At 40.4% G+C, this 13,475-nt stretch overlaps 2 protein-coding genes across 6 annotated transcripts; one reads left to right on the top strand and one right to left on the bottom strand.

The window, feature by feature from the left end:
* Nucleotides 1–489: 489 nt before the first annotated feature.
* LOC121188227 (flocculation protein FLO11) lies at nt 490–7,388 on the bottom strand. 2 transcript variants are annotated; one of them, XM_041047863.1, is made up of 2 exons: nt 7,278–7,388; nt 490–5,865 (listed from the first exon to the last, which is right to left on the bottom strand). In XM_041047863.1, the coding sequence occupies exon 2, from the start codon at nt 5,699–5,701 to the stop codon at nt 3,191–3,193; it is 2,511 nt and encodes an 836-aa protein (XP_040903797.1). In that variant the 5' UTR covers nt 5,702–5,865; nt 7,278–7,388; the 3' UTR covers nt 490–3,190. The 2 variants fall into 2 exon arrangements, with proteins under 2 accessions (XP_040903797.1, XP_040903796.1); XM_041047862.1 differs by lacking the exon at nt 7,278–7,388 and adding an exon at nt 6,208–6,346.
* gsr (glutathione reductase) lies at nt 6,850–13,359 on the top strand. 4 transcript variants are annotated; one of them, XM_041047865.1, is made up of 13 exons: nt 6,850–7,007; nt 7,454–7,625; nt 8,246–8,272; nt 8,395–8,483; nt 9,301–9,370; nt 9,582–9,729; nt 9,885–9,939; nt 10,022–10,121; nt 10,224–10,478; nt 11,128–11,239; nt 11,682–11,813; nt 12,047–12,180; nt 12,732–13,359. In XM_041047865.1, exons 1-13 carry the CDS (start codon nt 6,946–6,948, stop codon nt 12,879–12,881), a joined length of 1,506 nt encoding a protein of 501 aa, XP_040903799.1. In that variant the 5' UTR covers nt 6,850–6,945; the 3' UTR covers nt 12,882–13,359. The 4 variants fall into 4 exon arrangements, with proteins under 4 accessions (XP_040903799.1, XP_040903801.1, XP_040903798.1 ...); XM_041047867.1 differs by having other exon boundaries at nt 6,931–7,007; nt 7,361–7,625; XM_041047864.1 differs by lacking the exon at nt 6,850–7,007 and having other exon boundaries at nt 7,338–7,625.
* The last annotated feature ends 116 nt before the right edge of the window (nt 13,360–13,475 follow it).

Below are 13,475 nucleotides of genomic sequence, written 5' to 3'. Positions count from 1 at the left end.
AGTTACCCAGCAGGAGATAAGTAATTAAAATTAGCTTCACCTTTCCACCTGCCTGACTGAAATAAGGACATACTGTCTGTTAATTTTAACAATCTATTAATTAAGTGGGTGTATATAAACACTGGAGCCTGATTGTCTTTCCACTCTTCTGACAAAGATAATAGTCCCTGACATTTTGACATGTCACAGCAAGAAAAACACAAGTGTTTTAAATTAATTAACGATGGATGAATTTCTTTTAGGTGTTTTGGTTTCATGGTCCTGGCTTTGTACATACTGTCACTGTCACAGTTTATAGGGACTCAGAACAGATCAATAGTTAATATTATTAGCAACACCTGTGCTTTTCCTTTCATGACAAAGTGACTGCTGTGAAATATACTTATTATACCCAGGTTTAGACATACTCCACTGGTCTCGTTTTTTAAGGGCTTGAGGTTCTCTCAGTGTGTTAAGAAATTGATTGACCTGCTATGAAAAATGCTTTATTATGGTCATGGGCACTTTATGTGATGCAGTTATTTTAAACAAAATGGATAAAGCCATATAAATTGTGATCATATTTACTTTGTTTTAAATGAAAAAGGAAGTGTTACACAACTGTTTATAAAAGCATGGCAACACGATGATGATAAATGTAGTAAAACCAACTGTTTAACTGAAACATGAGTAATTCTAACACAAATGAGGAGTGAATGAAAGGCAAAGTAACATTTTAAATTGTCAAACACCTTAAAAATAATTATATATAACAAAGACTGCACAGCAGCTTCAGAAACTGCAACGTAAGAAAAGAAAAGCACAACATAATTGCTGCTGCAGGAGAGGCAGTGGAATGTTAGCCATTCCCTAGTATGAACACCAGTCATCACATATCATATTCATTGGTATATACACAATAAAATCTTTGAGTGACCAAAATGTATATACACAATAAAAACTGTGGGCAACCAAAACCTATAAATCATAGGTCTAGCACCTCATATATCATGAATACATTATAAACAAGAACACACAGGTGTCGTAATGCTGCCGTTAAGATGAGAAACAGATCTGCAAAGTATCAGGATAGCAGATTGCTTATGTCCTTTTGATGGTTTTTGAAAAATATACAGCAGGTTTTAATAGGTTTTGAGTGTCCAAGAATCACCACAGTCAGAGTATCTACATGGCGGTAAAATAAAATAAAAATTACAAAAAAAATACAAGTACAAGGTTTTCTTTCGATTATCATAATAAACCGGTTTGGATTACTCCGTTGTGTATCACTGTGGATCCTCAGCTTTTTCTCAATTATGGCTACAAAGCAAACTGTACAAAGAGAAACAACGAGGAGAGGATTCGATGGAATTAACACTTCTTTTAGGACAGAAGCTCAAATAATCACAAAAATCTGTGATTACTTACACGTTCAGGTCCATTAAAACACACGCCCAATGTGATAAGAGTAATAAAAAGTATAAAGTAATCATCAAGTTCACGTTAACATGAGACTGAAAACTAACAGATAAATTCCCAATGATTCATTCAGACTTTACTTTTGCCCTTTAAGCCTTCTAGTAGAGTTTTAAACAGAAAGCAGCCATTCATAAGCTCACCAAAACTAACAGTGCATTCAGGCACTCCTGGCCTAGTGGTAAAGTCAAAAACATTAAAGTTTATCAAAAAAGAAATACTGATGGGAAAGTGGGTTGCCTTCCATATTACCAAGTTTACAGTATAGCTGTGACATTTAACTTCTCACAACACACAACGGACAACTGGGACACTTCCATTTCTGATATTCAGTATCGTAACAAGAACAAACACCAGTGTTTATTCTGAGCTTCCATTATTTACACCTCCTTCCATCAGCTCTACTGCTTATTCTTTTTTGAGGGTCACAAGGGGATCCTGTGCCAATCCCGGCTGACTCTTGTGGGATACACCATGGACAGCTCATCTATATCTGGATCTGTGGGGGGAAGCTGTAGTACCCAGAGGAAACCCATGCAGGTACGAGGAGAACATTCAAACTCCTCGCGAAAGTATTTACACCTTGCAGTGGCTTTTTCATTGGCCAGGTTTGTTTGATGGACTTATCAATTACTGATGGCCATCTGAACAATACATTATGGCCATGTAATACTTCCCAAATATAAGAGTTTGCACAGAGTGCCTGAATGCACCACCAAACATGACTCTACATGGATACTGAGTGCTGCACATAAAACACTGACTGTGATCTCAAGGAAATCCAAGTTTCTCAGGCCAAATTTGAAGAAGCCTTTGAAATGGAACAATGTGCGCAAGTTGATCAGCAATTGAAAAGTTGACATCTGGATGCAACTCTTGAATTAGAATGCTGCATAAGTGCCTACACAACTAGCTATGAACACAACAAATGCAAAAATGGGGGTAAGACTCAAGACATTGTACAGGCTTGGAAAAGTTCTATGTCTATGTTCTGTGTCTTATGCTGATATTTGATGGTTGTAAAGGGACTTTTTGTTTTCCTTGCCTTGGACTGTTCTGTTAATATGAAAATTAACAACAGAAAAATAGGGATTAATGCTTCAATAAGACCTTAGTCACAGTATGTTTTTTGTACGCAGCATGTGACACTTTGCCCACAAGATAAAACACAGATATCATCACAAACATCTGGTCATTATTTATTGCCACTCACTGATTTTTCCATCATTAAAATGGGCTAAATTCATGGCTTTGTTTATTTTGTAAGTGGCACTGTTTTCATTCTGAATGCCTCTTTGATAATCTCAGGTGTGTTGCACATATTGCAGCTACTTGAAATCGCATCTTAAAGGGGCCAGATGAAGCATAAAACATTACTGATTCAAACAAAAAATAAAGAGTACTTAATGCTTTAACTCTGACAGACCCACTGGTTTCTCAAACTTCTGAAACTGTTCTCAACATCTGTGTATCACTGACTGCAATCTACTACAGCAGATGGTGCTTACTCGATGACCCAAAGCAGTCAAAACTCCATTGCACTTGAATAATCCATATCCCATACATACATAGACAAACATTGAACACAATGTTCAGTGATAAACATTATGCTCACAAAAGAAAACAAGTGCCTTAATGTTTCAATTCATTTTTTGAAGCCAGCATGTTACTATTGTGATACTTGTTCATTTCTTGATAAATATACACTTGTCCATTGATACACTGTCCCAGAAGTTCATGGAAAGACTCTAACAGTGCATCCCATCACCTCATATTTCTGCCCCATCACTTTGCTCAGTCTCATTTTTAAGATTTGGCACTTTGGAACCACCTCAGAGGCTCCTGTGTCAGCAATAGTGTCTGCTCTTGCTCCCTGTACAGGGGAACGGGGTTGTGGGTGATTGAGTACCACTACAGGCTGGTTTGGGCCTGGTCGTTTCACCAGTTGGTCCACCTTCAGCGGCATTGGGTAAATAGCTGCACAATCAGTTACGTTACTCATAGGTAAATGAGTCTTATATTTGGATATTCTAAGTTTGAGTGCTTTCTTGTTTTTTTTCCAAACACCTACTTGTACCCTTTTCAGAGAGACAGTGAGGAACTTTGAGGAGATGTCATGCTCTCTTTTTGCCACTTGCTGTAGAGGACCTGCTGTCACAGATGCGTCTATGTGCGTGGCAAGTTTAGAAACAGATCCCTGATCTGTTGAAGATTGTGAAACAGGGGTGGGACTGCATTTATTATTATCTGTTGGCGTAGTGTTATTTTTTTCCTTCTTGACTTCAATATGGTTGTTGGTCAGTGCAGAAGGATGCTGGATACCCTTATCATGCTCCTCTACTTTTACAGAGTCACCGGCCCGCTTGGTCAATGAAGTGTTGCCGATGAAAGATGAATCTTTCGTGGCCACCTTAGCACAGCTCCCCGATGTTGGCACCTCCCTCGCCTGCTCTGTGCTCTTTATCTTGATGTGATCTTGACGTGTACTGTCAGAACTGTTATTTTTATCCATCACTATGCCATGCAGAGCTATTACCAGTGGCTGAATGGAGCCTTGCACCTCCTCTGGTTGTTGACTTAATGAAAACACAGAGGAGATGATTGGAAAACTCTCAGGTTCTGGCATGTCTCTTTCTCCTGCTCTCTCATTTAACTTGACTTCCGGTTTCCAAGATGAGATCTTTGAATTTGTATGATTAGAAAGCACAGAGGTTTTGACTGGTGATGGCTCATTTAGAGTTCTGTGTGTTGGGAAAGACTGATTGGCAACAACTTTATCCTTACATGCTAAAATAGCTGGAGGTCTCACTTGGATGGCTACAGCTGAGGGAACACTCAAGGGAAGAGAAGCTGAATTCAGACTTTGCTGGTTCAAGCCCACTGCCTCTTTCATCATTTCTGAAACAGTGTTGTTCCTGAGGCGGATCTCCCCGGGTTCCAGCTTCACAGCCACAGATGCATCTCGAGGATTGCTTTTTGTGTCACTTGCTCTCCGGGCAAGGACACTCTTGCAATGCTCTGGAATTAAATTCTTCCTCTCCTCCGCTGCTCTCTGAGAAACACATGAAACAGTGCTGCCTGGATGCAGTGTGCTAGTCAACCTGTTGGCAACCCCGGTGGAGATAACAGTGCTAGGAGGTGCATTATGACTTAAAGGTCCTCTTTGTGTAACTCTTATCCCACTATTTCCTTCTTTTACAGGACTGAGGATACTTTTGGGAATCTTATTTGGAATGACTGTGTTACCGTCCAAGTTAATTATTTCTTGTGATGTTCTTTTCAATGCACTCTTTTCTTTGCTTACTTGATTCAGGAGGTTTTTGGAAATACTGACTGGGACAACAGCAGGACGCTCCACATTCACTGTCTTTGTTTCACACTGTTTCTTGTTAACTGTGCACATCCCCATGCTCCCGGACTTTACTGTGGATGTCTGATGATTTAATGTGGATGATAATGGCTTTCCCAATGCAGTGTTTTGAGGAAGGACTGTGGTCCTTGTGTCTTTTATCACAGACTCGTTTTCCTGTTGAGAGACGAGCCTGAGTTTTAGTTCCTTTGTCCCATTAACCGTTTTCACCTCAACAAGTTCAACTAAGCAGCCAGCAGGGATCGTTACTTCCTCTGGAAGAGAAACAGTCAGGGCCCTGTTGTGCTGAATGAGTCCACTCAAAGGGGACAAAAGTTCTGTATTTCCATTAATGATGTTTGATACATTTGTGTCCAGTGTTTTCCCTCTCTGCTCATCTTTACCCAAGCTGACGGCAGGTGAACTCGGGGTGGGTACCCTCACCCGAACAGCTGGTCGAAGTGATGATGGATCAGCAGTGGGCACACTTTGTAAGGCACTGGAGACAGGCACATGAGGAATTTTAATCATGCCGGGCTTAGCAGGTCCTTGATTGATGCTTTTACTATGCAGACGCTCAATGTGCTTCACAAGGCACAGCCTCCTCATGTAGCCCTGTCCACAGTGAGGACATTTGAACGGATATTTTGCAGTGTGTTGCTTCAGGTGTGCATTTAACTCCGCCTCACTGAACGAGACATTGTTACAATAAAAGCAATAAAACCTTGTCCCCATGTGCTCGATCATATGCTTCTTGAACACTGCAGCATCTGTAGAGGCGAATCCACATTTCTCACAGTACATCACATTTGACGTGCTTAATACACTATCCAAGGCCAAATTCTGATGCCCTCCGTTCACTGTTGACGCCACGCTTTGATAGCTGACAGGTTTCATGTTGAGCAGTGGGGTCTTCTGATCATGTGGCAGCAGAGTCCCACAAATTCAAAGGCTGCAGTTAGAAAGTGAAGTAAACCTACATCTCCACCTGATGTGCAGCATTTGTTCGTCAGAGAAGCGAAGGTCGACGAAACCGTGATCTGGCAAATGAGACACCTGCCCTGTGAAAAGGAGATGAGAAAACGGCTTTAAGAGTCAAGTCTGTGAATGAATCTTACGAGGACAGTGCTGACATTATAACCAAGGCCCATAAAGCACCTCCCCCCTCACACACAGCTCATGCAGCATTTTCTTCGCCTATAGCAGTTTCTTCTCCACTCCACGGTTTGTAAGCATACCAAAACACACAAAGCGGATAACATCTCTGTATACATCTCCCTGCTGCTGTCTTCCTTTGAACACAAGGAAAAGGCCCTACGTGACCACAACTGGGGGGTCGCAAAGACGACGCCCCGCATTTCAACTGTTTATGCTTACAACAGAGTCAAATTCCACACACGTACCTGCTTGAAGTGTTGTGTAAGACCGTTATTTGATCTGTTATATATTTTTCAATTCAATAAATAGTTTAAAATCCCTTCTTTTGACGTGATACTGACGCTTGTCAACAGAGCCAACCGAACCGCTTTTACGATAGCTTGGCGTTAGCCATCGATAGCTATAGCTAAACCAATTCCGGAACATGCCCGCTCCTTCCTTCAAAATAAGAGTGTTGAATAAAAATATGACTACTTCATTAAGGTCTGTTCTCTTAATTTTGAAAGTTGTGACCGGAAGTTTAGGTTTTTGATTTTGATTTTCTTTACAGCGAGCAAACTGGGCGCAGCGTAAGCTCTATTCTTGAACAAATACAACGCAAACCTCATAGATTTACTAGGATTGTTTACGCTAGATTCTAAAACTGCTACAAAAACCACGTAAAGTTTTGATTGGGCAGCTACGCTATCATTGCCCTCAAACATGACGACTTCCACCATTACAATATTAATTTTTAGCTCTTATTAAATCGCCAAAGACAACATTTGGACTTATTTTAGAAACATACAGGAGGCCGTTTCACCGCATCAGTTGGCATGAATGTGTCTGTATTACTGAGCTCACCCTGTGACACAGGAAGTGATTTAAAGCTTTTGTATTTGATGTGATAAAAAACCACAGGCTTTCAGAAGCTGAGTGACCAGAGGATAAACAACGGCACGCTGTGGATGCATCTGATTAAAATGCCCTAAACAAATAAAAACATGCTGTTTATCAGAATCTGCAGACTGTTACCTACTGTGTCAGTGTCCCTGACATTACCAAGGTGAGTAATAAAATGTGTTTATGACAAATACTGGGCTGGACTGAAGAATATTCACTGTTTAAAAATTGTCATGATGCTTTCTTGATTGCACTTTATGTATGTTTTAACCTAGAGGTCTCTGCTCATATGCTTTAAATTTAATATGTATAGTTAATCAAATTCATGTTGCAGATTTTGTTCTGATTTACACCTGTTATTGTAGCCACCCTACTGTAGCTCATGTGAGGATCACCATGACTATTGTGAAAACTGTTTCTGGGATTTACACACCATTGTTGCAATTCATAATGACACAGCAGTGGCTTTCACTTGACCCTCCCATTCCCCATTCGTCCGACACATACGCTTGCGAGCTTCCTGGTTATGGCAATTTTAATCCAGCTAACCCGGACGCAAGCACCGTGCTTGTTTATCCTCAGAAAGCAACTTTTCTCGTCTTTTGGCAGACACGGAGTTCTCCGCCGCAGCATGGCCTCAGACCCGACGGCATCAGAGACGACTCGCTTCGACTTTCTGGTGATCGGCGGCGGGTCTGGAGGTCTGGCCGGAGCTCGGAGGGCGTCGGAGCTCGGAGCAGCCACCGCCGTGATCGAGAGTCACAAACTCGGAGGTACCTGCGTGAGTAAAAATAAAAAACACTGCTATCCATCCCGACTGCTGTCACTTTACTGTCGCCTCTGCAGCTTTCACACACACGTTAGTTGCCAGGTTCACTGCGAAGCCTCCGGACTCCTTTTGTGGAAGTTTTTTGTGTGCAACAAACATTGTGGGTTTGTTGGAAGTCTGAAGCACCCACCTCCCCGTCCCCAGCCCTGACGTACTGAGGCTAACATCCAGTGATTAAAACAGAACAGACCAAATCTTAACACTTATAGTAAACTGACGAGGTTAACCCTGCTAGCCATAAACCGTTATCCCCCGTGGATTCCCGCATTGAATTAGACATATTAGAAAAAGGTGCATTAGATAGGTGTAAATTTGTCTTTGCACTTCCAGAGGTATAGTATCACAATAAAATGGCCATACTGTGTTTGTTTGTTTAATGATGCACTTTGACTCTGGGTTGTACCTTTTAGCTTTTCATTTACCAATACAACATATATTAATTAAGCAGTGTACTGTCCAAATAAATTTCAGATTTCTCTTTTCTCTTCTAATCTTTACAGTTTACCATGTGCTTGGATGCTGTTTGTTCAAGCTTACTCTGAACTCATTTTCTCTGCTTCAATGTTTTTCAGGTGAATGTTGGCTGTGTCCCTAAGAAGGTACAATTTTCTTTCCATCCTTGTTGTAATAGGCAGAGTTTAATTCTGAGACATAATAATTTGTTAATATGCATCAAAATTCACTTGATATCAAATCCAGTACCTTTTACCTCTCTTCACAGGTTATGTGGAATGCAGCAGTTCATGCTGAGTATCTCCATGATCACAGTGATTATGGCTTTGACGTTGGAAATGTTCGTTTCAGTTGGGAGTAAGTTACAGTATCTGTTGGTGTCTTATTCGACTTTTTTTTTTTTTTTTTTGCAACCACAATGAGCTCTTTTGAAACATGCCGGTTGGCTTTTCCTGGAACAAAGCGGTATCCATTTCACAGCACAAATTCTCAGCTTGTTGTGTCTTCTGTTGCTTCACTTTAGCCTACTTCCCTGTCTTTGTGAGCAACATAGTTTATACAAGGTGGTTGCTTAAGATAAGCCTCTGACAGGAGTGGCTGCCTGCAGCATAAGGACACACTAGAGAGGGATTCAAAGCACACATGTATGACAGGGCAGGGCAATCACCTAACGTTCGCCTTTATGGATCTATGTAAAGTTGTACTGTAATACTGTCTGTGGACAATACAGGAGGCAGAATTGAACACTGAACACTAATGCAATTTACCAGTGTAACCATGCATTACCTGTCTGAAGCTTCCAAGGTTCAATTTTTTTTTTAAGGTATGTCAGAAATACTGTTAATTCAACTCTCTGTTGTCTTTTTTGAGGCTGTAGTTAATCTTATCATGTAATATTGTATCAGGTTGTCAGGTGTTCCTGTTATTTTGACCATACCCTGTCACTGTAACAGGACCTACACTATAATGCAAAGTATTGTGTAGTTCTTATAAAGTTAAAAATACAATACTTTCAAGATAAAATAAAAGTACCATTAAAACGTTGTTCTGTTCGAACAAAAAATAGAAAAAAAGTGTGATTCACAGCCTTTGGACACAGTTGAGTGGTACATCTTGAGAGAAAGACAGGTGGAAGGGAAAAAAACTCTTATTTTTCCTGTGTTTGTGTTTGCAGAACTCTTAAGGCCAAAAGGGATGCTTATGTTACTCACCTAAATCGCATTTATCGCAACAATCTTGACAAGGTAAATTCAAATTCATAATATCATGTCTTTTGTTTTATGTTTTTTGTTTTTTTCCCTGAACAAATTTTCTCCTACTTCAGGTTAACACCTTGTCTATGAAATGGTCTCTAAGCGTCTCCACCAAGAATTATTTGACTCTGTTTAGTTTATTTTTGAATAGAGAAAGAAAATAGTAATTGCAGGAGAAATAATGACATCAGCTCTTTTACAGGCTAAAATCCAAACTATTCAAGGACGCGCCAGATTCACAAGTGATCCTGAGCCCACTGTGGAGGTCGGTGGAAGAAAGTACACAGCGCCTCACATCCTCATCGCCACTGGAGGGCAGCCTTCTGTTTTGAGTGATGCTGAAGTTCCAGGTAAAACTGTTTAGGTTTTACTTGGAGACAGTAATCATCTTTGTGTTAAACACTGTTGTGCCGGAGTAGTTTGTTTGATTTAATCTTTTCAAAGCTGACAGCTTTTGTAAAAGTACAGAAATGTACAAAATATTGTGTTTTGTTAATAATTGTAGGGGCAAGTCTTGGCATTACCAGTGATGGATTTTTTGAACTTGAAACTCTGCCAAAGTAAGCTTATCATATCATATCTGTAGTGTTTATTTGATACCATTAGGAAAATTTGTCTGTAGTAAAAGTGTTTTGCCAACAGGCGCAGTGTGATTGTGGGTGCCGGTTATATTGCAGTGGAGATGGCAGGCATCCTTTCAACCCTGGGGTCCAAAACATCCCTCATTATTCGACAGACAGGAGTAAGAAACACACAAAACCACAGCACAAACTAAACACTGAAATGAATGATTTTCAGTAGTGTGCAGCCGTGCATTTGTTCTACTCTCTTCTTCTCTCTGTAGGTTTTGAGGAACTTTGACAACTTCATAAGCACAAACTGCACCAAAGAACTGCAAAACTCTGGTATAGATTTGTGGAAGAACACACAGGTGAAGTCTGTGAGTAAAACGGACAGGGGTCTGGAGGTGACGCTTGTCACCAAAGACCCGGAGAAGAAGAGCGATGAGGAGAAGATCAGCACCATCCAGGAGGTGGACTGTCTTCTCTGGGCCATCGGCAGGCAGCCAAACACCTCTGGACTGAACATTGGCGAGATGGTAACAGTCTGCTCATGAAACTGCTCCTTATGTTTACTTTAAACTGGATGGTGGAATATGCAGCGGTAACAATGTGTAACATATGAGCTCAGTGGAAAAACATGCAGATGTTCCTGACAGATGAAATGATTGAAATCCACAACACCTGTAGGATCCATTAATAAAACAGGGACAGACAGATAACTTCAGCTTATCACTAGTCACTGGGGACACACCTTTATATAAAAAGAGCTCAGAATAAACCAGACATGGGATCATCTTAAATCGATGATTAGTGATAATCTGGAGACAAGATTAGACAGCTGTCACATAACATTTCAGAGGTGAAGAGTGAAATGTTGGCACATGTAAAATGCTTGTTAGCTCAATGTTAACAGGCAAATGAATAATGGATTAAGAGGGCAGTTAAGTCTGGGTTAAGTCAAAGTCCTCTTTCTTCTATTTATGGGACTTGCAGCTAGCAGGCAGCAGAGAGAAGTGGGCTACCATATTGTCCATTGAAAGGAAGTGAAATTTAATAGAGTTTCCTATCTGATACCACATGTTTGGACTTCTCTTTTTATTGTCTAACCTGTAATATGAAGGAGAATGTGAGCATTAAGGAGCAGTTTAACAATGACTATATAACAGTTTCTCTCTCTGTTTGCAGGGTGTGGATACAGATGAAAGAGGCCATATTATTGTGGATGAGTTTCAGAACACCAGTCGACCAGGGATCTACGCTGTAGGGGATGTTTGTGGCAAAGCTCTTCTCACACCTGGTAGGAAGTTGCACTAATAACCCAAATCATCTTACAAAGGTGGTCGTTGTGTATAGTCTTAAGTGTACAGCAAGATGTTATTTTAATAAGAAAACTGTCAATAGACCACAATTTGACTGCAAATCTCACCTTTCCACTACAATCTTCATTGCTTTAAAACATTGTGTTAAGTAACCTGTCTCTTTCTATGACCCCTGAAAGTGAACAGTAGGAATTGCTAAATTATTAATCACCTCTGGTGCAGCCCCCATGTAGTGACAACCATATAACCAAATAAGGTAGTATTAGAGCAGACATCAATCACTGTTTTGTAACTTAGATATAATCTGCCACAAGATGAATTTGAGATGAACATCGAATCTTTTGTATTCAGGTGAAATAGTTTAGTCAAGGCGGTTATTGTTAGAGTTGAACTCTGATGTTATGTTCTATGTCGGGGCAGTTGCTATTGCTGCAGGCAGAAAGCTTGCACACAGACTGTTTGAGGGCAAGAAGGACTCCAAGCTGGACTACTCCAGTATTCCCACAGTGGTGTTCAGCCACCCACCCATCGGTACGGTGGGCCTTACAGAAGGTGAGTACGCCCTTTACAAAAGATATCTTTTGGTGGGTAGCAACTTAACTTTTCAGAATTGTGACATTTTCCAATATTTGTGTAACGCCCTGCAAAGTTGGCGATTTAAATTTACTCTACACCACATATACGCTGATGAAAGTTGCAGCTAATAGAAATGCAGAATTACTCCCAGTTATACTGAGTATTTGAAGAATTTATACGCTTAACATTTGCTAATGTTCATGTCACAGACGAGGCCATTAAATCTAGAGGAAAGGAGAATGTGAAGATTTACAAGACTTCTTTCTCGCCAATGTACCACGCCATCACGAGCAGGAAGAGTCAGTGCATCATGAAGCTGGTGTGCGTGGGTAAAGAGGAGAAGGTAGGAGCCGTCCATCCTCCAGAAAACAGCTACTCAATGCGAGAAATGAATATTAAATCTTATGTCTTGCATTTCCTACATCTAGTCATGTACATTTGTTTTGACTTTATTAATTATGTATTTATCAAAGCTACTGTTTTGTGTTACTGTTGTTATTGAGGTAGGTTCTCATCAGTTAGACGTGATAATGAAGGTCCGAAAACCTGCCTGAAACTTTCCTGTATGAATATTAAATGTTAAATTAAGCTGTTAATAGGTTGGATTTTTGGGAACGTTTTGTTATTTAGTGGACTTTTTCTTACTCCTCAACAACCATATATTGACAAGATTAGTCCAAGATAAGGTTTAGGAACAGTGTTAAAACCAAACTGTGCAACTCTTAATTAAAATAAAGAAAACAGCACTAAGGACACTTAAAACCTCTTCAAGCCCGTTACTACCTGAACTAAATGGAACTAACCCTTTTTGAGTTTGACAGTGTCCTTTTTTTTTGACTCTTTTATACTCTGCAACTGCAATGACTTTCAATTTCTGAATTCTCTTTTCCCCAGGTGGTGGGCCTGCACATGCAAGGCCTGGGCTGTGATGAGATGCTGCAGGGCTTTGCTGTGGCCATCAAAATGGGCGCTACCAAAGCAGACTTTGACAAGACTATTGCCATTCACCCCACCTCATCTGAGGAGTTTGTCACGATGCGTTAATGCAAACACAAACTCCCCCCTTGCTTCCCTATACGACCAGAAACCCAGACAAGCATACCAGGACAGAGTCACTGCTCCGTACTACTCTCGCATCAGCTTGACGACTTGCTTTCTAAAACTACCTACATACTTCCATTTTCTCTGATTTAAGTGACCTTATTTGTGCGCAGTATTTCATTTTTTCTAATTTTTACCTAAATGGACCAAGACCGAGTTATGGCCTTCTTAAACTGTACTGGATTCCATTTTAATGATTGTGAAATGGAAGTGATGGATCTGCAGGTTTTGTTGTCAAGTGATTGCATGGGAAGTCAAAAGACCTCTCTCCTAGTGTATGTGTTTGATTTGTCAGTCATTTGTCAGATTAATTTTACAAACACTGCTGCTTCTTAAGGCACCTATTTACTACCAATGCAAGGTCATAACATATCTACTGTACTGTTTTAAAGATTCAATAAACCTGCAGGTTTTTTCTTAACTGTTGTGATTATTTTCTTTCTGTGACTAAGCCTTTTGGTGTTTTATTTTTGTGGTGTGTTGTAACACCTCTCCACTAGTGCCTTTCCCATGGGTTGGGCATTGAATGAAGTACTG

Source organism: Toxotes jaculatrix, chromosome 10, assembly GCF_017976425.1.
Source record: "Toxotes jaculatrix isolate fToxJac2 chromosome 10, fToxJac2.pri, whole genome shotgun sequence".
In the NCBI taxonomy this organism is placed as follows: Eukaryota; Metazoa; Chordata; class Actinopteri; family Toxotidae; genus Toxotes; species Toxotes jaculatrix.
This window is presented reverse-complemented; position numbering and strand designations above follow the sequence as displayed.

Excerpts from the sequence above, each read along its gene's own strand:
- LOC121188227 (XM_041047863.1), bottom strand. The coding sequence starts at position 5,701 with ATGAAACCTGTCAGCTATCAAAGCGTGGCGTCAACAGTGAACGGAGGG.
- gsr (XM_041047867.1), top strand. The coding sequence starts at position 6,946 with ATGCTGTTTATCAGAATCTGCAGACTGTTACCTACTGTGTCAGTGTCC. Across the intron at positions 10,479-11,127 it reads GACTGAACATTGGCGAGATG|GGTGTGGATACAGATGAAAG; the intron begins GTAACAGTCTGC and ends CTCTGTTTGCAG. Across the intron at positions 12,181-12,731 it reads GCGTGGGTAAAGAGGAGAAG|GTGGTGGGCCTGCACATGCA; the intron begins GTAGGAGCCGTC and ends TCTTTTCCCCAG.